The sequence below is a fragment of the Diadema antillarum genome, unplaced genomic scaffold (genome assembly GCF_040938485.1).
Source record: "Diadema antillarum isolate AM-2024a unplaced genomic scaffold, OU_Dant_1.0 seq00000076_RagTag, whole genome shotgun sequence".
NCBI lineage: Eukaryota > Metazoa > Echinodermata > Echinoidea > Diadematoida > Diadematidae > Diadema > Diadema antillarum.
In genome coordinates this window covers 1220983-1247058 of record NW_027271170.1, presented here as the reverse complement: position 1 = coordinate 1247058, position 26076 = coordinate 1220983, and the positions used below count along the sequence as shown (strand labels likewise).

Sequence of the window (26076 nt, the reverse complement as noted above, 5' to 3'; positions counted from 1 at the left end):
TCCGACGAGTTGTTATCATTCTCTGGTGAAGGAAAGTTTTTTACCTTTTTATATCACCTAGAGGATGATTTCAGGTTTATTGGACCTAACTGGTGTGGTGTGTGGGTGGTGAAGGTCGATCATGTTCAAAGGCAAGGTAGGACTGACCTCTGATTGGTCTCTTGTTACGATGGGAATTTCCCTTCTCGTTTTCCCTTCTAACCATAGTGATAAACATCACGCAGACTAAAAGGATCTTTGATTCCAACTGATAGTCTTGTTTTAACACCTGATAAATGTTTCGAACAGTCTGACCCAGTTCAGATAATAAGAAGGCGGAAGAAGGCTGACCTGGACAGACCAGTCCGAGTTTATCCACCGTGTAAGCTACATCATGGCTTGCTGAGTATAGAAACGGAATAAACAAACATCTTATATTACAAGTGACTCAGAGCTTAACTCTTTATTGTTATTGTTGTTAACTAATATTGCAATGGATTGAAGAAGAGAGCAATTAAAAAACGAGAAAATGATTAAAAATGAGACGATGATAAATGCAAAGTAGTTGGGATATTCATATCGTGTAGGAAAATGATTTCTATTATCATTGTTGTATATCACTGTCTTGCTCAATCACCACGATCGTTTATACCAGTTTGCTTGTTGGCGTTTGAGGCGGTGCTTGTTAAAAATGTGGATGTAATTCTTAATTTTCCTTTTTTTAAAAAAGAGAGAGAAAAAAAATCGTGTTATCGTTTCGCAGGTTAACCCTAGTCATCTTTGAAGAGTAGACTCACAGTGATTAATGCAGACAAAAGTGTACGATATACAGGCAGAGTGATGTGTATAGCAAATAGCTTTTTGCTGTTTCTGTTGGAACTATTTCTATGATAGAATTATAGAAGATAAGGGGCGAAATTCAAACAAACAAACAAAAAGGATAACGATGGTACACTATAAGCAGAATTATCCTATAGTTCAGCATCTGGAGGTAGGACCTAATGCAGAGGAGATTGAAAAACATCCAATACATCATTTTGCTGCTCACAAGGGTAGAAAGTAAGATTCCAAGTTTTAGTCTCTGATAAAGATTCAACTTCCATTGCTATAAGAACATGTGATCAGTGATGAATTTCTCTCTCATAATGCATTCATCCAGTCATTCTTCCATTTTCAAATTTATGACAAAATAAGAATAACCAGAGTAGTAGTTTCAAGCTCTATATTCCCTTTATTGTGGCTACTTTTTGGAAATTGTACAAATGAACACAAACACATTCATTTGTAGTCTCTTTATCAGGAGGAACGCGACATGTACAAAAACCTACCAAATTTTGATTGAAATCTTTTATTCTAAACCATGACGGATACAACCAAATACAAGTATGCACTGATTCATTCACTCTCTATGGCTATTAGTTTATGGGAAGGCCTTGGACGAGGGTCGTACACTTCCACTAGGGAGACAAACCACAGGCTGTTATAAGGGATAGTTTCCATATTAGGTTTCCGTATCAATACCACTTTCCTGTTTGAACACATCCTGTGAACTGAATGTTGAAAGGGATACTGGCAAGACTGGGGTGTTTCAGATTAGGGAAAACACCTGCTACTCTCAACAGGTGGTAAACTGTTTGTTCCAGGAAACATTAGTACTAGCATGGAAGTGAACCCCTCCCCCCCCCCCGCCCCCCAAAAAAAACAGAAAAAAAGAAAAAGAAAAAGAAGAACAAAAAACAAAAACAAAAACAAAACAAAAGCAAATCTAATGGTTCATAGTGAGTCCTTTCAGTCCTTTGATACCACATTCAAACACGCTACTTTTAAGCAACATTCTGTATATTTCTGATTACCTTAATAGTTCCATTGACAATGATTATTTTGATTTCCATTACAATATATATATATATATATATATATATATATGATGAAAGTTGCCATTCAGACGGTTTTGTTGACGCATGATTAATAGGTGTAAAAATGAAATCATATCTGATGAATTACAAAAGGTTGGTTTCTATGGCAAGATATTATGTTTATATTATTCATCTGCAAACCCTAACACATTTTATGACAACTCAACCTTGAGTTTTTAAAACATAAACAAGTTTCTCCAATCAAGAAAGCAATTTGATATTAATCAGGACAAAGATATGTGGTTTGCCATGCAATGTAAGGCTAAAAAGAAGAACGACTTGTACGGAAACTAACTAGGCTTCTTTGGGCGTAAATATTCATAAATGAATGATACACGCCAAAAAATTAAAATAACAACAACAACAACAACAACAACAACAACAGACCTGAGTGGGGCATCTGAAAGACCGGTGTAAAATGACAATATCTGTAATGACGTTCACTTAAAGCATTTATTCTTTTCGAGAGTTCATGACTTTATCGTTTAGTTTTATTTGCATAGATATATATGATCGATATTTCTACCTCCTGAGAAACACGAGAAGCTAAAAATTCCATGATTATGTCTGATTTAAAAGAAAAATCTACTCTTCTGCATCTCCTTTATTTGACGGATAAGGAAAGTTCCATTTCATTTTCAACAGAAGTTGCCTCGATTGTACACAATAATGTTTTTAGCTGTATGTAAATCAAATATCAAGTCGAAATTTAGAAATAAGATATTCCAAACAATAGACTCACATGCTACCTATTCCATCATAACAAACTGGTGTTATTTGTGCACAGAGTTTTGCTATTGGTTACTGCAGGGTAGTGCAGGATCATAATTATAGTCAAGTATACGGAAATGTGAAAGGAAAATAGGCAATGCATGGCCCCAAAAACATAACGGTGCTGGTGCCGAGAGAGGGCAGTCGTCCTCTTTAGTGTTGAGCCGCCTTGCGTTTTTTCACTCGATTTGCAGCAGCTGCTGGAGCATTTGCTGATGCACTGATACGCCAAGAATCAAGTTATGATTATAATAGCGAAATGTTGCTGGTTTTTTTTTTTCCAACTGAATGTGTAGGTTCCTACATTATTACAAAGAAGTAGAGACATATAAGAAAATGAGAGAGATAATTGGCTGTATGACAGGTGTGTCTTCATATATAAGATGTGGAGGACTGGAATAGAAGATATAATAGTATTATATCTTCTATTCCAGTCCTCCACATCTTTATTATACATATAGATAGAAATAGATGATAATAGAAGATATATCATATCTTCTATTATCATCTATTTCTATCTATATGTATATATATATATATATATATATATATATATATATATATATATGACGGGGTCGATGCAATATAGTGCTAACCCACACAATAGTCATTTTGAGATAATTGCTGTTGAATGTTTGGAAAGTCCATACATTGTACATTAATAAAACATGAATTCATGCATTTTCTACCATCTTATTGGTTTAATTCAAATATGATATTTTCACAGAGGTTAGAGTGAAGGATAAGGATTATGAAAATGCATGTAACTCAATTTTGACAAAAGTGTGGGTTAGCACTATATTGCACTTATCCCTTCATATATATAAAGAGTTTGTTTGCAAAAACCGATGTCCATTTTTGAAGATTTTGAAGTATGGTATCTGTCATAAAGTACAAAATAATACCTTCTAAATGATATATTGGTCACTACATAAAAAGGTACATTTTTGAAGTTATGGTCAAAAGAAGCAAAAATTGTATTATTCTCTTTATTTTTCTTGACCTTTAATGGCAAATATCTCCATTTGGCAAATATGGACTTATCGGTTTTTGCAAGCAAACTCTTCATATATGTATATATACATATATATATATATAGATCATAATACACACATGATGAATAGATCCTCATACAAGATCTTTTCCAGCATTGGTAACTACAGTAGACTCAATTTACCGATATACATATTTTATTTTCATGAAAATAGAATGATTGTATTCATGTCTTTAGCCATATGGCCTATAAAATCACTTGAAAATAAATATATTCATTGATCGGTATTATAGTGTATAGATATTATGTAATTCATTCCAGTGACTTGTAATGAGCTTGTCCACCAATGCATATACTGTAAATCCAATAGCATACATTAGTTTCTCTTATGTTTGTCATGCTGTATACAGGCTTTGTGCTCGGCAGAAACAAACTTTCTTTTACAGTGTGCATGAAATATGATTCTGTTCATAGACCACTATTTCATTCCCCTCTATTCTAATCAATGTCTGGAAATAAACAAGTATCAGTCTGCATACATTGATTTTTAAAGGGATGGTACAGTATTGGTGGAGATGAGAATTGGGCTTTTAACTTTTTGTGAGATACCAAGAAAATACTTATGAAATAGTACAGAGCATACCATTTTAAGAGGAATTCAAAGTTTATTTGATGACAATCGGGTTTGGAATGACTGAAATATCCAAAATCAAAGAAAAACAAAGCGATCGTAATAAAAGGTGGGTCCCACACTTTATTAGAATCGCTCTGTTTTGGATATCTCAACCATTTCAAAACCAATTTTCATCAAATAAATGTTGAATTCCTCATGGAATTACATGCTCTTTCATATTTCATAAGAGGTTTCTGATTATGTCACCAAAAATGTTAGAAACCTGAATTAGGTCTCAACCAAAACTATATGATCCCTTTAAGTCACATTCACATATACAAGACTAACAGTATGCTGCATGTATTTACATCCCAATATTACTGGTACATTGCTTGTGTTCCTACAGCATTCATATGTGTCACAGGCAGTGATGTAGGTAGTTGGCTAAGATAAAGGAATGCAATCTGTCTCATAGAATTACATCAGCTGCACAAATCTTGTGTCCAAATAATTTTGATACACTGTATTAAAGAGATTGTATAGTTTTGGTTGAGACCTAATTTCGAGTTTCTAACATTTTTTGGTGAGATAATGAGAAACCTCTTATGAAATATGAAATATCATGTGATTCCATGAGGAATTCAACGTTTATTTGATAAAAATTGGTTTTGAAATGGCCGAGATATCCGAAACAGACCCACACTTTATTACGACCGCTTTGTTTTACTTTGTTTTTGGATGTTTCAGTCATACCAAACCCAATTTTCATCAAATAAAATTTGAATTCCTCTTAAAATGATATGCTCTGTACTATTTCATAAGTGTTTTCTTGGTATCTCGCAAAAAGTTAAAAGCCGAATTCTCATCTCCACCAATACTGTACTGTCCCTTTAACCTGTATTATACATTGATTACAAAATTATATTGAGAATTTCATTTGAAATTCATTTGAAATGATATGAATCATTTTCTAAAAGAAAGTTAGCAGAATTTCCCTTCAAATCTTATCATCATTTTTCCTTCATTGCATATCCTTTGACTTTAAATAGATCATTCTTATTTATCAAACATCATGGACTTCTTGAAAGATGCATGTGTTTGCTGCCCTCATTGTCCAAAGTGCAAAATCCAACATCCACTGACAACAGATCACACTAAGCACCAACAAAAGACTCTACACAGGTGATGGCATTGTTTCCAACAATAAATTACAGATGCTGTACTTGTTTCATTGGGATAACACAACAACATACAGAGCAAAATCAGACCATATGATTTTGGAATGAGTATTACATGTCATGATTACAAAAAGACATAAATTTCATCATTTTGTACATCAGCAATGTCAAAAAGAGTTGCAGAGAAATGCTAAAAAATTCTACTTCATGGAGCACAAAATGATATCAAGAAAAGTTTTCTGATACAAACAAGTGAAAGCAAAAAGTATTGGAATGGGAAGACAAGAATTAAAGTCTAGTGAAAACAGAAAAGAACAACTATCCAACCTCTGAAACAAAATGCTCCTGAAGATACACCAGACAATCACTGAGTCACAGAAAAAGGAAGAACCTATCGAATACCAAGCTCTCCAAAAGGGACAGAAAAATTGGTGAGAGTTAGACTCTTGTATGAGATTTAGACAGAAATATTGCATCGACATCAACCTTGGAGCTGCAGCAATTCATCAAAACCAAGAAAGTCTCTGGAATCAAATCAATTTAATTTGTTGGTCTGCAAAGACATCGACACCACTTGAAAATAAGAAGAATAAATAACAACAATGTTAATACCTGGGAGATGTCAGTAATTCAATTGTATGCTGTTAAAATAGGTAGTGAGCTGTCTGAACTGGTTTAAAGGTAAAATGTGGTTTAAAGGTAAAATGTGGTTTAAAGGTAATACATAGACATTTGGTAGCAATACTATTATTTTGCATTTATAAAATAACTATCCAAAGAAGTATCCAGGGGGATGTGCACATTGTTTTCCCCCTCTCTCTGGGTTATTATTATCTACCAGTCAGCATCTATTTTTCACAACTTTACAAGATTTACTATCATTTTCCATGTCATGAAAGCACAAATTGACAGTCATTATTCTCATATGGTATTTTCTGTAACTTTCATTCAATAACAGTAAGAAAATAGATCAAAAGTCTTGTCAGTAAATACATTATACATGTATATATGTTTCACATATATATATCTATTTATATATATATAAAATATAAATGTACAACTATGTATTGACATGTTAAATAGGAGAGTGTGAGTTGGTAGATACACACTCCTCTTTTCAAGCATTCTACACTGAGACCTGTCAGAGTTTTCTACACACCCAAGCCTTAAAATCCTATCTACTGTAGTCAAGCACACATGAATACATGTAAATCCACACCACTGTACTCATTTCCTCAATGAGATACTTTTCATGACACTAATAAAAATACAATGTACAATAAAGTCAAAGTTTGTCATGAAAATGACACATACACATCTGCCTGTGAATAAGTATTAAAAACATCCTACAGAGTTGACTGTAGTCTCAGGCACACAGATAAAGGCAGTGATTTGTAGACCACGTGTATGGTTTCAAGTTAAATTCTTTCTCTTTCTCTTAGCACCAAGACAAACATTGTTTCTGTGGTTACATAAAGATAAAACCTCTCCAAATACCTGACTTTTGTTTCAGTTATATCAGGGCTCGACACTAACGGTGGCCCGGTGGCCTGGGGCCACCAAAAACGCAAGTCGGGCCACCAAAATTTCAGAAATGAAAAATTTGGTGGCCTGATGGGGCCACCAAAATAGGTCGGATGTTTACCTTTGGGCCACCAAAAATAAAAGTTAGTGTGGAGCCCTGGTTATATGTAGGATGGTAGAGATAAATGTGAATTACATGTTAGGTCTTAGGATTATACTTTTTGACACACAACACCCATCTCTTAACATTGTACGGGTAAAAGTCTGAAGCTGCACATTGTGCCATCAGAAGATGTTGCAGATTAAAAAAAATAATAATAATGCATTAAACTCTTGATTAACGAATTAGACTAAACAACACATATTACAGATGTGCAAAACACAAGATATGGCATACTTTTCAACTGGCATTGCAAACATGTCCTCACTTTCTTTCAAAGCTTTTCAAAGCTTAATCAAATCTTTTGAAATTTCAATCAAACCTGATGAAAATTTAAATGTCATTCCACAAGGCATTTCATAATCAAAACTCAATGGAATGTCAAATTCATTATCTATTGATCCATGTCATTCCTTTTTGATTCCTTATCATGATAAAAAGAGGCACATTTAAACCTCCATCTAACATAATAGCATTAAAAAATCAAAGTCTGTACCTCAGACACACACTCTAACGTTTTACATAATGATTTCACTGGTGTATTCTCAAACAAGATTATCAACTTTGAGATGTAATTCCTTTTTCCCAATTTCAGAACAGTTTCCTCCTCTTTATCAGATGCCACTCACTAAAAGGGAAAGTAAAGTTGTTGTTTTTTTATCACATAGATTCCACACATAACTGTTATTGCAATGTAAATCCTCTTCAATTACAGCTCAGACCAATGTCAAATTATGTAAGAAAAACTCTGTAAAAACAAACACGCACTCAGAGCTTGTATTCGAACTATGGCTACATGTTCTGTCACTCTATGAAACCCTTTTATTCTAATCATTACATAAACATCATCCATTTGCTTGTGACATTCATGATGATTTATCAAGTTAAAAAGCCAACACTTCCCGGCTCTCCCTCAGGTGACTGTATTGCAGCGCAAAAGATAAGAACTCGGCTCAGTGGTCACTTTCTCTCTGTCAGAGTGAGTTTTGAGTCTGAACCACATCTATGATTAAAAAAACAAAAACAAAATGTGCAGCTCATGACATCACAGCCAGCACGACCTGCCATCTAGGTCAAAGGTCAGTCATCCAATGCTATGTGTGATAGTGTGATAAGATATCGGACTGTAAAACTTATTTCAGTCTTACTCACTACTATTACTCGGGGAGACAAGGCAGTGAGTTCCACAAAAACAAAAACTAAGAATGTGGTCATTATCACTTGGAAAGTTTGCTCATATGCTTCAAACTACGTATGCAAATGAGAATGGGCAATGTGAGAATGAGTCCGACTGTTGCTAGAAGTTCCTGAGTGTATACCAGTCTCAGCAAATCATCTAACTTTAAACTGCATTATGTCAATACATATACCACACAGAGGAGGCTGAAAATCTCAAATAGGGTACAGATACCATCACTCACCCTGTCAAACCAAAACCAGATAATACTAAATGCAATGCATTTATTGTGGCAAAAGGATCAGGAGCCTCTGAGGAAAGATAAACAAAAGTAGAAAATGTCTCAATAACCCTGCTTATCTTATCAAAGAATTCATACTTTCCTCAGTAACAAGCACTTCCTTGACAAAACAACTGGAAACAAAAGAAAATGCAAAGTGAGTGAACCAAACTATCTCGGTCCTCCTGAGATGTGGGAATGGCCATCTTGATAAAAGTCTGTCATCTTTCAAGGGTAGACCAGATATAGAGTTCTGACATCTCACTTCAAGGCAGCCACCACTCTCTGCCATAAAATATTCTTGAGAAGACATGTCTTCAAAATGTCCAGAAGCTGACATTGCTGGCGCTCTTCTCTTTACACGTAACTGGAGACTGTAGAGTGGGCTGGCCACCCTCCCTCATCACGTCAGGATTACCCAGGTCTGAGAAGCAGATTGGATGTGAGAAGGAGATCCGACACTCATCATCAAACTGGGATGTGGCACTCTGCTCCAAAAGCTCACTCAGCACAGAGTTACTGAAGGAGGATGTAATAATTGAACTGTAGAGGGCGTTCTTTGAGGCCCAGTCACTGACGTTGTCATAGTGATGAGATTGAGGAGTCACATCTGCTCCTGGTGTGAAGTAGTAGCCTTTCTCCATGTCTTCAGGTATCTTTATCATCAGCTTTCCTTTAACCTGTATTGCCTGAGAGGTAAAAAGACACACACATTTTACAAAATTGATGTGCATCATGCTGCCTGTCTTCATGAAATCAAGTTTGAATCAGGTGGCAGATATCATGCTTAAGATTTATCATGCTGTTCACCCACCTCTTTTATCCCCCCCCCCCCCCACAAAAAACAACAACAAACAAAGTAAGAAACAAAATAATTCTAATCCTTATCACAAATTACATTTAAACTGAATTTGAAAAACATAACCAACATTTTGGTGTTTTTTTTTTTCTGACTGTACATTATAACTAATTGCAAGGGAAAATATGACATACTTGTGTGGCTAAGATGCTAAAAGGGTGAAGTGACACTGAGTTTGGAAGCAGCCCAGAGGGTGCGGTCATGGTGGAGTCTTTTGGAGCTAATAAAGGGGTGTGGTCATGGTGGAGATTCTTTGGAGCTAACAGATGGGTGTGGTCTTAGTAGAGTCCCATTGAAGCTAATAAAGAAGTGTGGTCAAGATAGAGTATCTTTGAGCTTTGCGGTCATGGTAGAGTTCCTTTGAAGCTAATAAAGGGGTGTGGTCATAGTGGAATCTCTCTGGAGCTAACAGATTTGTGTGGTCTTGGTAGAGTCCCTTTGAAGCTAATAAAGGGGTGTGGTCATGGTGGAGTCCCCTTGGAGCTAATAGAGGAATATGGTCACCAGTTTTAGAAGTAGACGAGAGGACGAGTTAGGAAGAGAACGTCTAAATGAGACATGAGGTTCAAAGTAGGACCACACACCTCAAGAAGACAGAAACCGAAAATGACCAAGGAATCCAAACCAAGCTTTCATAACTGGACATAAGGATACACAAACTGTCTAGCAACTTCTCCCTATAGTACCACTACAACACAGTTATGAAGAAACAAACAAATTTGATCATAAAATTGTTACGCACAAACATCACTGGAGTAAATATCTTACATGAAATCTCATTTTTGGTGTCAGCTAGACCAAGGATCTCATCTAGCATGCCCACACCCAAACAAATGTCATGAAATGTAATTCTTCGTTACAGCTTTTTCTAGTAGCAATAAAAAGCTATCGTTGTATTTGCCTTCTCAGTAGAGCACAACAGTATTGTAATATCAAAGCTATTATGTACAAAGTCTGGGCCAACTTGGTTTCAGCTGGTCACAACTTGGCGTGCATTCCTTTGTAACATGCTTGCCTAACAAAGCATCCTGCTGCTATATTGTTACCCACTGGAGCAGTGTTGGGAAGTCTATTGAGAAATGGCATGGGGTAAAATCATAATACACTGTCTACATAAGGCTGGTATTGCTTTACATTTAGTGAGGGTGTGTTGTCTCAATATATCAAACTTCATGTAAGTGGGTTTTTATGTCCAAAATATGGAGCGAGGGCAGATAATGAAGGGTTTTACACCTCACTATCTAAATCAAATTCAGAGGAGTAATGAAATCTTGGGTTGGATACATATCCCACTTGGATAAATGTCTTAAATAAAGAAGGAGAAACATTTCATTTACAGAAACCATGAAAGAACTTACAAGGAGAGATGCTTACATAATCTTGATGAACTCTATGTGCCATGAGACAGAAATGTACTCATGCTTTGGGAAAACATCCTGTTTTTCGAATCTACTGTTATAGAATGTTACAGATTTTCATTACCCTGGACATGTAATGAGCAAAAAAAAATGCCAAACTTTGCTTTGATGTAAACTGTATGACAAATGTATGATTGTTTTAGTTTCAAATGACCAGAAGCTGCATTATTGTAGAGGTATGACTTTTGCACTCAAAACAGTGACAGAAACTAAGAATTTACTTTCAAATCTAGTGGGGAACACTACCTGATAGTCAATCACCACATAAAATACAAGCTACATGTGACAGGAATGGAATTGCCAGAAAAGCTTTCATTGTACTGTGGCATTGGGCAATTTATCAACAGGTCCGGTCGGGTTTGTGCATTTGAGCAGAATATACAAACTTGACACACCATCTACTGAGGCAGGCATGCATACATTGCATATTGATTTAAATGCATGCAGAAAATGAAAGTCAGCAGACAATGTCGTCATCTTTCAGTTGAAATTTTGTTCTTTGAATCTCGGCCTTAGCAAGCTTTATCCTCCTGTCTTGCTCTTATTCATGCATTCCAGAGACTCCAACCCCAAGCACCTTCTAATCTGGAGATTCTCCCACCTGAAACCCCTAGCAAACTGGAGACTTCAATTTGATGCGCGCGAGGCGGGAAGTCCCTTGGGTCAATAGGGTACTAGATGCTCTCTCGAGTCTCGTGTTATCTCAGCCTCATTTTTCAACATGTGATGGCAAAATGCATAAGTAATAAGTCAATGAATTAAATCACTTGTTTGGGCTTAATAAAACTTCAATTCAAATCGTATCACATGCAGATGCTATTTTCATGCATGCAAATGAAATTGATCAGCATCTACAAAACCATGTAAGTGGGAGACACAGAGCCAGGCCAAGGTGGGAGAAATTTTATTGTAAGTGGGAGAACGGGAAAATGGGCTTTTGGTGGGATATCTCCCGTCAAAAACGGGAGAGTTGGAGTCTCTGGTATTCTGTTCTACATTCTTTTCAAGGCTCCTATTTATCAGAGAATCATTGTACTAACAGGCAATCAGACAGGCAGGCAGGCAACCAGGCAGGCAGGCAGGCAGGTGAGGTCATATGAAGGTGTGTTTGCCGTAACGAGCTCCAGGCTCCATGCTGTTTCCATTCAGACATGGGATCTTCACCTCCAAATCCTCGTCATTCAGGGATTCCGTCGCTGGTGTTGCTGACCCAATACTACTAGCGCCCTCTATTGACTCCCAGGATTGGCCTGTCCAATGGTACAGTCTGGGTGTGATTCGGATCAATCGAAACTCACACCAAAATGTCATGAAGTAAATGTTCAAGAGAACTACAAGCATCCACTCAAATGCAGCACTTATTTGCCTGTAGTGTAATACCTGTAGAAAATAAAAAGGAAACATGGAAGGGATGTAATGAGTTAAAAAACTGGTAAAAATGTTCATCACTATTAGAATATGTACTTACTCTTATCAGTACACAAAGTGTTGTAAACCTTACTCCATTCTAAAACTGAGTCAGAATTCAAGTTAGTATAGAAAGCAGCATAAATGAAAAATCTGAAAAAAACATGAAGATGCATTAAGTCCACAACATGCTCACATTAACTTCAATAAATAGAGTAAAGGCAATCAAAATGAAAAATGCATAAAATCAGATATTTTGAACAAAAAAATAAGAAAGTAACAAAATCTAATATTTCACATTTTTACCGAATAATATTTTTATATATTGATATTCAAGATAAAATTAATTCACCCCAGTAAAGATTGGCATGGAATACTCTTACATATAAGCCTATAAGCAAAGAAAAGGAAATATAATTCATTTTTCATTCAGATTTCTAACCACAATGTATGAAGCATTTTTCACCCTTTTCATGACATAGAAAATGAACACCAAGTGACCAACACCCTAATGCTGTTTGCACTCACAGTTGTAACCAAAGGAGCTGTAGCCTGGTACATTACTGTAAAAGCTTTTTGAGACCTGTGATTGTGATTAGTATTCACACAAAAAAGCCTAACTTGAGCACCATTCCTATCGAATCATGCAGTCACCCAATAATTCAGTTGATTTCTTCCACCTATGAAATCACTCAATTCACCCATTGGCTATCAGTGTGCCATGATGCCTCTCCTACATGTATGTTTTATATGTCATTTGAATGCTGTTTATGTAAATGTATATTGTATATTTGTTTGTTTTGCAAAAAGCATGCGAACAAAACAAATATCCATGATATGGACTGTATTGAATGAATGAATGAATGAATGAATGAATGAATGAATGAATGAATGAATGAATGAATGAATGAATGAATGAATGAATGAATGAATGAATGAATGAATGAATGAATGAATGAATGAATGAATGAATGAATGAATGAATGAATGTGTATGCATGGTCTCCCCTGAATACAGCTCAGCTGACTAGTGGCGAGTTCTGCTATCAAATGCTGGCAGCTAAATTTGATAATGCAAAAACCTGAAATGAGATATTTGGACAGGTATCTAAAGTCCCTCTCCTTGAGGTTTGCCTACTGTGGCTTGACTCAGCTGTCTCATATCACAATCTGATCGTTTCTCTTGTGATTACTAATGCAAGAGGTTCTTTGACAAAGGCAACAACCTGATAAATCTTGTAAACATATTACCAACAAGAAAAAACAAAACAAAACAAAAACAATACATTGAGTTTAAAGCATCTAACAAATAAGAATCTCTGGACCTGTATCATAACCTGATTACAATTTCAGGCCTTGTATCATAACCTGATAACAATCTCAGGCCTTGTATTGTAACCTGATAACAATCTCAGGCCTTGTATTGTAACCTGATTTGGAGCAAATTATTGGTGAACAAGTATTTCCTTCCACCAAAAATAACATGTTAACAATACAAACAAATTTTGTCATAAGTATTGCTGCCTGATCAGAAGGAACAGTGACTGTATGAAGATTAGACAAGAAATATATGAGGGAGTGAAACAGTGAGTTTGGGTGACTTGAGCAATTTGACCCTATTCTGAGAAAGAGATGAGTGCTAAAAAAGGACTAGTCAAGTTCTAAACTGTCACTGATTGTTAACACTCCACCAGACATCAACTGGCCAGGGCTATCACTACTGATTACTGCTGCTATCCGGCAAGGAAACGCTTCTATCTTGGTTTCAGCTAACTTTCTCCAAGATCCTGTGGTCTCCTTTTCCAGCAAACTTCAATTGACTCTTCCTCCACAAAATCTCATCACTAGCATGAAATCAATATTTGATACATATTCTCTTCCCTAAGTTTTCAAACCTGTCAGTTCAACAGACACAAATTAAGCTGAGATGCTTTGATTCCTCTGTGTTATGTGGGAGATGTGAAACTAGAAATAGCAGCCCAGATGACAGGACCTTGACATGTATAACTTGAAGGAGAGCAACAGAAAATGAAGAAGAATGGCACCAGTCTCAATCAGTGGTTGCCATGGAGACAGCATCTCTGAGATGACCAGAGATGAAACGGATGTAGCAGGTGGTTAGAGTGTGATGGATGACATGGGTGCAAGGAATACTACTACTATGCACATCACAGTGTATTGAAATACAGAGAGGAGACACAAGCAAAGTTTGCATAGAAAAGAGACAGGAAATGATGAGAATGAATTGTAGATCAGTAACCATAGAAACAATGGAAATAGCAGACAAAAATGAGCATTTGTGCTAATCCTTGTTATAAGGGCAGTTATTGCTACTCATTTGATACATGAGTATATCTTATTTATCAAATAAATTCATCCAGAAGACATGATAATTTCAGACTTGTGTGATTGAAGATTACAACCTCATGATCGATGTTCTCCCAGCCTTTGACAAGCTATTAACCCGTTCCATACTGAATTCTGAAATGCCCATAGACTTAATATGCTGGCCACTAGATTTCCATACTGAATGGGTTAAGGACTGAAAAGTTTTCTTCTTGGCAAGGTGAGTGCTGTGGCCTTGCAGGGAACAGAAGTCTATTCTCAAATGTCTTGTGTGTCACCTCACAACATTCTCCATTGGAATCTATGAATTTGCCTCCTTTTCCACCCTAGAAAACCTCGACTCAATCCTGCTACATACCCACAGGGTTTGGTCACTTCACTAAGCTAATGGAAGTAAGGGGTATAAAATCCAAATCAGGTTACAGATGATCACCGCCTTTCAACAGCTGAGATTTCACAATCTAACCAATGTAATTAGGAGAGAAAAGGATTTTTTGTTCTCCTTAAGAAGAGTCACAGCGACAAAATAAAAAAGGCAAAAAAAAAAAACAAGAACAAAAAGAGAATATTGTTCATTCTCAACGGCATGCTAACACACATGCTCATTTTTTTCCCTCACATAAATTGAATTATTACCATATGGCGTCCTGAGTAAATTGAAAATGAAACAGGCTGACAGCTGCTAGGACACTTGTGTCTTCCTCTCAGCCTCTCTATCCACTCAATCTATCCTGTATGGATATCAAAAGTTCTGCTTTTCAAACACACACACACACACACACACACAAACACACACACACATACACACACACACACTCTTTTTTTGTTTTATGATATTCTTTATTTGAGTTCCATTCAATATCAAATCCATATTAACAATGAAATCAATATTACCAACAACAAAAACTCATGCTGCTGAATCATTTTTCAAGCATACAGTACATTATATTCACTCACACACACATACACACACACACACACTCACACACACACACACACACACACACACACACACACACACACATACACACACACACACACACACACTCAAACACACACACACACACACACACACATACACACACACACACACACACATACACACACACACACACACTCAAACACACACTTTTTTTTTTTTGTAATATTCTTTTATTTGAGTTTCATTCAATGTGAAATCCATATTAACAATAAAATTAATACGTCCATCAACAAAAAAAAAAAAGAAAGCAGCTGCATTCTTCTTTCTTGTGCTGCTAAATCATTTTTCAAACATACAGTACAATATATTTGATTCTTTTTACCAAATCATACCCTGTTTTTATAAAAGAAATGACATAAAAATCTGCATAATTCTCAGAAAAAGCTATTTTGATCAGCCTAATCAAGCCAATCCGAATGTGCCTTATCACTCACACACCGACTAAGAGATGTGTGCTACTCAATCACTTTTTTCACTTAACTTCCTTCTTTTTTTTCTTTTTTTTTTTGGCAGAGCACACACTATATACACAAATATATCAGATAAAGTATAACTCTTAAAAGGGAAAAAAAAAATCTTGATCAACTTGATCAGATTGCTCAATATCCACTTCATTATATAAATTCTCTTACACTCTCTTGAGAATACAGCAGTTCCTACAACATATTAAAAAAAAAGCATTCTTTACTTAACCGAACAAAACTCATCATTTTTTTCCTATCTAACCTATCAACCACCCCTCCCCCCCCCCCCGTACCGCACACACACACACACACACATACACACACACACACACACACACACACACACACACACACACACACACACACGCACACACTCACTCACTCACTCACTGGTTTCCTTCATCATTTCCTTACACCCTTGTCCCCATTTTTCTCATCTTTGTTTCTTGCACCATATGTACTTCATAGTCTCACTTTCATTAGCTGAGATAATGTGACAAGGAAACAATAATTATTATCTACACAATGAGTATATCGGTTTGGAAATTACGGAGAAAATTATTCACATCTTTCTTCTGAGAGAAATAAAAAAAAAACATGAAAAATCTGTGCATGACTGATCTGTGTATCAAACTGTGACAGAATGTAATTATGAAATGAAAATGTGCAATCAAATGTGACAGTTTTGTTTTGTCTTGTTTTTGATGATCCTTTTATCATTTTTTTATATATAGCCACTGGTGCTTATCATGGATTTTATCAATGTGGTGACTTATGACATGCACTGCATGGCGTTCTTTTTATATTTCAAGGTATAATACACTGTACATCCATTTAACCTACTGAGTATTCAGAGCATACTCACAAGGTGATTTCTAGTTCAATAGTTCAACGAAAATACTGCAGTGCCCTTGCGTCAAATTTTGAAAGGTGAAATATTTGTGCAGAATGCTTGTTACAATCCCCATGTGAAATCTGTCATTTGATTACCACAACATGACCACACTTTATATGGTTGCCAAACTTGTAAAAGCAATTAAGATATATTTGTTCATGTTGATAGAAGATGCACCTGTTCAAAGGAAGTTGGGTCATTGGTTTGCCAGATGGGACTTCCCCACTACCAAAGGTCCAGTGTCACAATCAAGGCTGTACATTCATCACTTTCCTACTGAACACTATTAAACATCACAAACAATCCTTCATGCTGACTGACAAGGACAAAGCCTTGGTCAACATGATTCATTAAATACAATAAGTTTCACTTCCCTGTATTCATACTTTATAGAATACTGGCTCTACAGAGTGTCTGTGTGAACGTGATATTCACTGTGATGACAAAAATGGCTGTGAAAGAATCAGTTTGGAAGAGATGGAAAATGACAAGTAAAAATAAGTGGATGAGGTATTAATACAAAACATGTGTCTTGAAATAAGATTGGAGTGTGACTAAAGTTGATTAACCCGTTGTCATGAGGACGGTTTGATTTTGCTACAACACGCATTTCCCATAGACACCTGCCCGAGTATACAGTGTACTTGGGACTCGTCCTCAACGGGTTAAACAGTGTGAAAGAAAGAAGCAGAGAGGTGAAGAGAGAGAGGTACATTTTTTGGTAGTCTCTCAAAGTACTGGCACCTTGGACAAACTCTCCAAAGTTTGTTTCCAATTTCTAGAAATGATATTACTGGTTTCAGTACAGAAAACATTTTCAAAAATCTTTACTGTGAGAGACTGGCAGGATTTTTGGAGGAAACCTTGTAAAAATTTATACACCACAATAGTAGTGTGACAATGAAGTTCATCAGATAACACTCATCTTATTACCTTCCAAGTACCAAAAAGAAATAATGCTTCCAGCAACACTTTGTGGGGGAGGCATGAAAAATACTCACCGGATTTTCAGCTGTTGCGTACCATCTCAAACCTGAACCAAAGAGTATTACTGAAAGATAAAATTTCTGTTAAGGACAAATTTCTTCTTTAAATAAGAAAGTTCACATGGGTGAAAACACTTGGAACATATGACTGAGAATTACAATGCAAGAATGTATAATCAATACATTCAAATGTAACATCAGATAATTATGATTATGAGAAAATTACAAAAGCAGAATTGATGAAACATGAGGTAAATGTAAACAATGCCTCCACAAATCATTGTACAAAGCTACAGACCAGATATCCTGACACTTGTTCACATGTCAATTAATGGCTCTGGCTGAAGCTGATGTCAAACAAATACATAGCAATAGTGGTGTAGTGGATAACAGCATGAACTTTAAATCGTAAGGTCCTCGGATCAAGTCCCAAGGCTGCAGTGGCTATGCCCCTAGGTAAGGCACTTTATTCCCATTGCCTAGTCCTCTACTGGAGGCAACCATCCATTCTGAAGTAGCTTGCCTGTGTATCCAACTGATTCCTTAGTGGTCATGCTAAGAAGTTCGAACACAAATTCTGAGGTTACTATCAAGTTCTAGGAAATCCAAACTGTAACATTTTAATGAAAATTTGCAAACATTTCTTATACTGATCACTTTGAAAGGCAGACATGTTTTTGTGACACTTAAACAGTTCTAAATCTCACAGATTGAATGTATGAGGGTACTTTGGTACAGAGGCAAACTTTTGGAGGATAACAAACAACTCTTACAAATATACTAGAAAATTTTTAAAGTACCATCCTGAGATTTTTGCTGTAATATCTGACTAGAAATTAAACAGTGTAATAAGATTTAGTCATATGAAACAATGATTTCTGTTCTGTTCATCAGGTTCTCTCTCCCTACCTCATATATTCTCTCTGATTCTCTATCTCTTTCATTCACTATCTGATATTCCACTTCTCTAAGCCTTATTGTCTTCATAAAACCAGTCTATCTCTTCAACTGTCCTATACTATAATACTCGAAGTTGTTGTTGTTGTCGCGGCCTTATGTATTTCCTGTTTTATTTCGGCGTTGCTGGTTTCTCTATCTCCTCCCGAGCCGTCGGCTCCGGGCAGCTGCGACCGGTGCCGTCGGCCGCAGGAGAGTATCCTACATCGAATGGCGCGGGTTTCGTCCCCTCTCCGCCTCCGTGTCGACGTCGAGGACGAAAAAGAAAAATTAATTAGCAACATGCATAATGCATTTTTGTGCGTGACGAAAGAGCCGAGCGTTTCAATATTCACGGAACCTGCGCTGGCCTCCTGCTTTCTCGATCTTCCATCTTTTAGCTTGCAGAGACACTGGGGGATACTAAAGATGATGGTGCAGCGAAATCTCTGACATCTTCCGGCGGACGCGCAAGCACACACACATTAATGTACCTCGCAGAACTCTACACACTTTACACTGTGTGTATAGTTCTGTGATGTACCTTTGCCTCCGCCTGTTACGTGTACTGAATGTATTGACGATGGTTACACGAATCTGTGTGTGCGTGATATGGACTACAAGGGCATTTACGTACAGTTCGCCATTATTGGCGTCCCCAAATGAAAACAACGAACGTTGTTATGTAATTGTATTTTGCACAACTGCAGAATACTTGCAGCTCAGGTACGTCATTTAGTTTGCTCGCCGTTTGCTCTCAAGTCCGATGTCATTTGTACGCAGACTGTTTAGGACGCGGCTAAATATATTTGCCGATCGTACCCTTCCATATCAGATTACACGCGCAGCTGTGTCCATTCGTTTACTGCAGAGCTGCTGTAATCATACATATTCATAAGATGAGCGGACGTAGAGGAAAACCTCGCTTTGCCGACCGCCTATTTTTAAAATTGCAAGTGGAAATAGAATGTGTGGTTCTATGGTCTATCAAACCAAGTTTTGGTGACCAAAAAAAAAAAGAGGGAGCAAATGAAGACGAATGCAGTGATGTATATGTTCTTCTTTCTTCCATAACATGGGAAAAATATTAAAGAAAAAAATACGAGGTCGTGAGACCCTACTCCCACGGGTGCCTATTAAACCTGATGACTATGATCTCCCCCTCCCCAAATAATAACAATGATAATGATAATGATAATAATAATAATAATAATAATAATAATAATAAGGATAATGATAATAATAATATAATAATAACTATAATAGGAGCAATAATTGTAGGCCTAATATTGATTATGATAATGTACAGTCTGAAGCAGATGTAGTTCTATATGATATATCAAGCAAAGTTTTGGTGATTAAAAACAAAAAGGAGGGAGCAAAATTATGAAGACGAAAATATCTTATTTTTCTCTCATAACGTGGGGAAAAGAAACATGAAAAAAAAACACAAAACAAACCGAGGCCTTGAAACCAGCCGTGGATTCCCGCGGGTGCCCGCGTGGATGCAAGAGCAGGGGGTAATCAAAGTCATAGTGTTAATATCTTCCCGTTTTGACGGGAACAACCTGTGGGCAGAACTTTCGGGGAATCTCATTTGCGTTTTTGGTAATTTTTCCCTGAATGTTTTTGTTTTTTGCCCTGCGGAGGTGGAAATGTGTGTGTGCGTGAGGGGGGGGGGGGGAGGGGTGAGGGGCAACAAGACAACTGTTGGACTTCAACGGGTGCAAATAACCCCTCGAAACTGAGTTCTATAATAAAAGCAAGTAGTGGCGGGAATGATCCCTACCAATGGACCGGATCGCCTGGCATATACTACAAAAATGTATTATAAAATTTCTGGGAAGGGTGGTCATTTAGAAGACAGCACAATTAACGAAAGAATGAGAAGACTTTTCTTTTTATTTCTTGAATACAAATGTGCAAAATCGTATTATGAGAGAAAAAAAATGAAACCCCTCAGACCCGTGGATTTCCACGGGTGCTGCTAGTCTGTCTATATTTCTCTATTCTGTCTCACTACTTTCTTCTCTTCTCTCCCTCTCTCACACCGTCCCAAGACGATGATCTTGAGATATATCAACAATCCTCTAATCCTTCCAGATTACTCCTGGCTCACGTAGGTTATCAATTCTAATCCCAAATATATTGAATCAATTTCGGTCTGTGAGGTTTGTGAAATGCATTGAAGACAATTGGCCAAGTGAGACAGGAGTCAGCGTTTCTAGGCTGACAGGGAGATGACCATCTTAACTAGTGACTCACTGGACAGTCACACGTTACCATGGAGACGGTGGTCTGACCTCACATCTTTCCTTGACTCCACGACATCTCAACATTTCAAGTATTTCTTGCAGGTATGCCATGATGAAATAAAAGAGGTCAATTTTAATCTTATCATCATTGTAGCTCTCACACAAAGCACTTTTGCTAGCACTAACCTCACTAAAAATCAAAGACAAATAAGTCACAAAGAAATATTACATCATCTGTTCTACATGTAACACTGCAAGACATAAACAGCAGTAAGACGAGGGATAACTACGTTCAACACTGCTATAGAAGTATTGACATCACATACAGAACAATTTCTAAAACAATACTCGACAATGACACAGACAGGTTACAGTAATACACACCATTGAGAAACATCAACCATTCTTTCTGATATTCATATCCTTTGACCTATTGCACATCTAACATTTCAAGTCTTGCTCAAAAAGTCTTTTCTCAATCTCATTCTTCACATCTGTCTTAGACATGAATGGTTGCTATGGAAACCATTCTTGACAACGCATCACCATGTCATATATCATGACATCCAGCCAATCAGCTGTCAGATCCATCATCTCTGCCTGCCCGGAGGTTCCTGATCACTTCTGAAAGTTCAGGCAGAAAACCGTCTCCCTGAGAAATTAGTCATAACCAATCATGCAAAGCCTTGTCTGAAGAATGCCCAGAGCTCTTCTCCCTCCATCCCAATCCAATAAAGACACAGTTCGCTGACTTACAGGAAGCCAACCAAAAGATCAAAATGAGATTTGTCAACTTTCTTAATGTCACAATGCTGTATGTACAAGTTAAAGAAACTTGCATCCTTGCAGCTGCCAAAATGTAGTTCCTGTATGCTTATATGAAAGTCACTTTGTTTGCGAATCAAAACTTGTAATATTTTATGCAATGTGACTATTCTGCAATAAATGAACACAAAAGTTGATCCACCATCAAAATCAAGTCAAGAGAAGTACTGTTCTCTGTTTCACAAGTTTTATCATACACCAAAATTAGGATATCTTCAAACAACAGCTGAACACAATAGTTAGATTCTCACACTGTTCCTAAACTTTAAGTTTAGGTCGAAAACTTAACTCTAAATGTGACCCTGCACCTCAAAACAAACAAAAAGTCGACAGACATGAATTTTTAGTTAAGACCATATTCTGAAAAAGCAGACTTTAAGCTTTAAAATGATGTATAACTCAAATCAAATGGACTCTCCTAACCTATATCAATATTGGAAAGAAAGCACAAACTCAGGAAAAGTGTGAAGTGAGAAAAGAGGCTCTGAAGTAGAGTGTCTATTCAAGCGTTTAATCTTTACCAAGCTGTGCTGGCTGTGCGATGAATGGGACAAAAACAGGAAGTAAACCATCAGAGTAACAACAATGAAGGGATTACCAGATTAAACTGAAATTAAGCATGCCTCATTAACACATTCTTTCCATAATCAATGCCAACTTTCAAAGCAGTAGCACTATCCTTTCAAAAGTTATTAGAGTTGAAAGTGAAGAGTGTGGACAAGGTTTTTCAGAAATGAAAAAGGGATTCTAAAGACACACCTAATCACACTATTCTACCAAAAATGTTCAAGATAAACCGCTAAAAAACACACTTTCCTGCCCGTTTTATGATACCAAATTTTAGCATAATGTAAAAGAAGACCCGCTCTTTCAAAAAATGTGAAAAAGTCAAGTTCGACTAGGTTGACCCATTTCACTTATTTTCTGTCCTCACGCAAAATCAGTGTGTGCGACTTTATGTTCGTTTTGAGGTGCACGGTCACAAATGATTAGCTTGTAGTTTAGCACCATGTGGATGCACTCAAAAGTTAGCAATCTTAAAGTTTAGATTAGAATCACAAGACATCTTAGGGTTTACGCTCTCTCCACTCGTGAGTTAGCGTGAACCTCGTATCTCATTTGCTGAAATGTTTTGTATGAGCACAAGATCATCTAGCAAAGACTGCACTCAGTTGTAATCATCAAGTGGGGGTCACTCGTAAGTTGTAACTTAAAGTTTATGTGCGCGTGTGATCCCGCATCGTGAATTCACAAGTGGAGCTAATCATCGACAGTTAAGTTTTCAACCTAAACTTCAAGTTTGGCAACTGCGTGTGAACACAACTAATGTCTAAGGCCAAGACATGGCAAACCTGTGTGAGGACAAAGAAAGCTGAGAAGAGAAGACGTGATTCAACAATTAGTCACTAAAAAGCATCCTCTGATATCCCCAGTGAGTTAACACACCGATGAATGCACATCAGTCACCCAGGCGAACCCATATATCCGCCTCTTACTCAAATAGCTGACTGCATCGTGCTTGGAGGTGAAATTCAGGTTTGTGGCTCGGTCAAAGAGGACAGAACAGGAAACCAAAGTAGGACTGAAAACTGACTGTAAATATGACAACCTCTCGTGGTATGTTTTATATGGGAGTACAATGTGAAGAGTCTTTGTAGCATGCTGTATCTTGAGATGTACACCATACAGGAGCTACTTGTAAGAAGACAGGACTGTTAACAATGAGACATGAACTAAAGTCTGCAGATGAACTTTTTTTGGCTCTCTTCATATAAATCTCATCATTGTTATATTCAGTTGGAAAGCTCCTTCATGTTATTCCTTTCTTCTTCTCTTTACTGTTGGACATTTCAGGTTGGGGGAAAAGCTTGCTGTCATTATCTAAACACACATCATGTTGACATTGCATGTTATCATCACAACATTTACTTATTAACAATAGTGTTTTGATGAGTACTGTTTCACAGCTGCTCTTGAGGTTCACTTATCTTTATCATCATTAGCATCAAACACTCAATGTTACTTCAAAGTCAAATATGCTGATTGATAGGTGAGGTAAATAGCAAGATTATGAGATTATCTTGCAATTTAATGACAATAATGTGTCATTGACCCACAGCAAAGTTGAACCCTGGGGATTGTTCGATGAGTGCATTGTGGTTTGCTGGTAAACACACAAATCATGTTTGGTGATGTGAGCTACTCACAGTCACAAAATGTCCCTGGCTCTGACATACACTAATCAAGACCACACACTGTCTACCCGTACTAAGACTTGGTCATATACCAGCAGACACTACAGAGTACACCTGTCAGGAAGTAGAAAGGAGAGGGTGCACAGAGTGAAGGTCACTCATAATGATGTATGCCACTCTTTGAGGATTCCATGAGGATTTCAATGTTTCTTTAACGAAAATTTGTTTTGAAATAGCTGAGATATCCAAACCAAGTGATACTAATAAAAAGGTGGGACCAACCCACCATCAGGATTTCTTTGTTTTACTTTGTTTTTGGATGTCTCAGCCATTTCAAAACTGATTTTCATCAAATAAACTTTGAATTCCTTTTGGAATGGTATGCTCTGTAACATTTCATTCAAAGTGGTTTCTCAGTATCTTGCAAAAAGTAGCAAGCTCAATCCTCACCCCCCCCCCCTCAATACTATACCATCCCTTTAATTGGTAGGCACAGGTGGTATATTTACTCTACATTCATAACTCAGTTGAGGTATCTCTTCATCTTCTGTCCATCCAGACAGACACTGATCTGGTTCTCATTACCTGGTATGACAGGTGACCAAGAGTCATTCGTTAGATCATCAGCTCCCTGACTGGAGGATTCCATCCACCAGTGACAACAGACAAGTTTATCCTCACACCTGACTCACACCAACAAATCAATTCTCTTAACAGTTAGACCCCTGTTCAGACACAAGCCAGTTTATACCAAAACTCGATAAAGAAATGACGTACAGAGAATCATCTAGCCAACAGACCGTTCAGATGCTAATCTCGACCATTCTGGAAGCGTCGTATTGATGTGCAGATCCCCCCTGCACATGTTCTTATGGTCATGAGTGACAGCTATGGGGTCACCTTTCATGTGCACTCCCATTAAAAAAAATGATAAAAACAAAAGGTCAAAAAACAAAGAAATACATAGGAAATTCATAAAACAATATAATACATGAGAAATTAGTTTTGACACCACATTTTTGTTAAAGTACATTGTTAGGAATGCTACAGGGAATAATGTCACCAAAAATTAGGATGCCATTAGCATTATTTTCTGAATTAGAGCAAAATTTATGATTTCACGCATATTAATTCATACAAAATATAAAAATGAAAGATTCAATTTTTTCTTTTATAGTTTGATAGATTACGTGACAGGTAATGGATGTGCCAATTTTCAGAGCAATTGCGCAATCGATGGTTGAGATCTCGGGGGAGGGGTGTTGAATCAACCCTCCCCCGGCCGGCCACAGAACACCCCAAATGCCCGGCCTGGTTAGGGTCAAGCACTTGGGGAAAAAAAGTACAAGGTGTACTTCAATTCTCTATATCAGTGAGAGAATGCCATAGTCCCTTTTAAGAACTGAAAATTCCGTCATTTTTTTTTCAACTTATACAGAATTATCAGGTTCTATATTCAGAAATCTTGCCCATATCTCTCTGAAAATCTCTTTCATTCTCCTTATCATATCTTACATCAAATGAAAGGAAACCTATTTTGTCTTGACGTCTCTCTGAGGGATGGGACTAGCTTCAAACCTCATCACTGTCTCTTAAGTTCGGACCTTGGTCTAACTGATGACAAACATGTGTTAGATTAAGGCTGTCTTTACTTCACTGTGGATGGCGGAATTTAAACCAGCAGCAAAGTATTACACACAGGTCTATCATAACTACCATGCTATGACATGCAGTCTGAATGATGAATAGCTTCTACAAGAATACCCAGTCAAACATACAACATTAATGTTAAGGCACTAGGCATTCATAGACTAGATACATAATGTAACCTAAACCTAGGCAGAACAGAACACAATGCTCATTTACTGACTAGTAACAATCAATCAAGTTCTTTCTGTTACACTAAAAAATACCTTT

General features: G+C 37.0%; 1 protein-coding gene across 1 annotated transcript in view; it reads right to left on the bottom strand.

Moving 5' to 3' along the window:
- Positions 1 to 8909: 8909 nt before the first annotated feature.
- The window catches only part of LOC139726038 (DNA damage-regulated autophagy modulator protein 1-like), a 35422-nt gene continuing 18255 nt past the window's right edge, over positions 8910 to 26076 (bottom strand). The window contains exons 5-7 of the mRNA XM_071637119.1: positions 17964 to 18013; positions 12034 to 12249; positions 8910 to 9281 (exon numbers count right to left, since the gene is read on the bottom strand). Coding sequence (XP_071493220.1) covers positions 8910 to 9281; positions 12034 to 12249; positions 17964 to 18013 — 638 coding nt within the window. The remainder of the gene's footprint in view (positions 9282 to 12033; positions 12250 to 17963; positions 18014 to 26076) is intronic.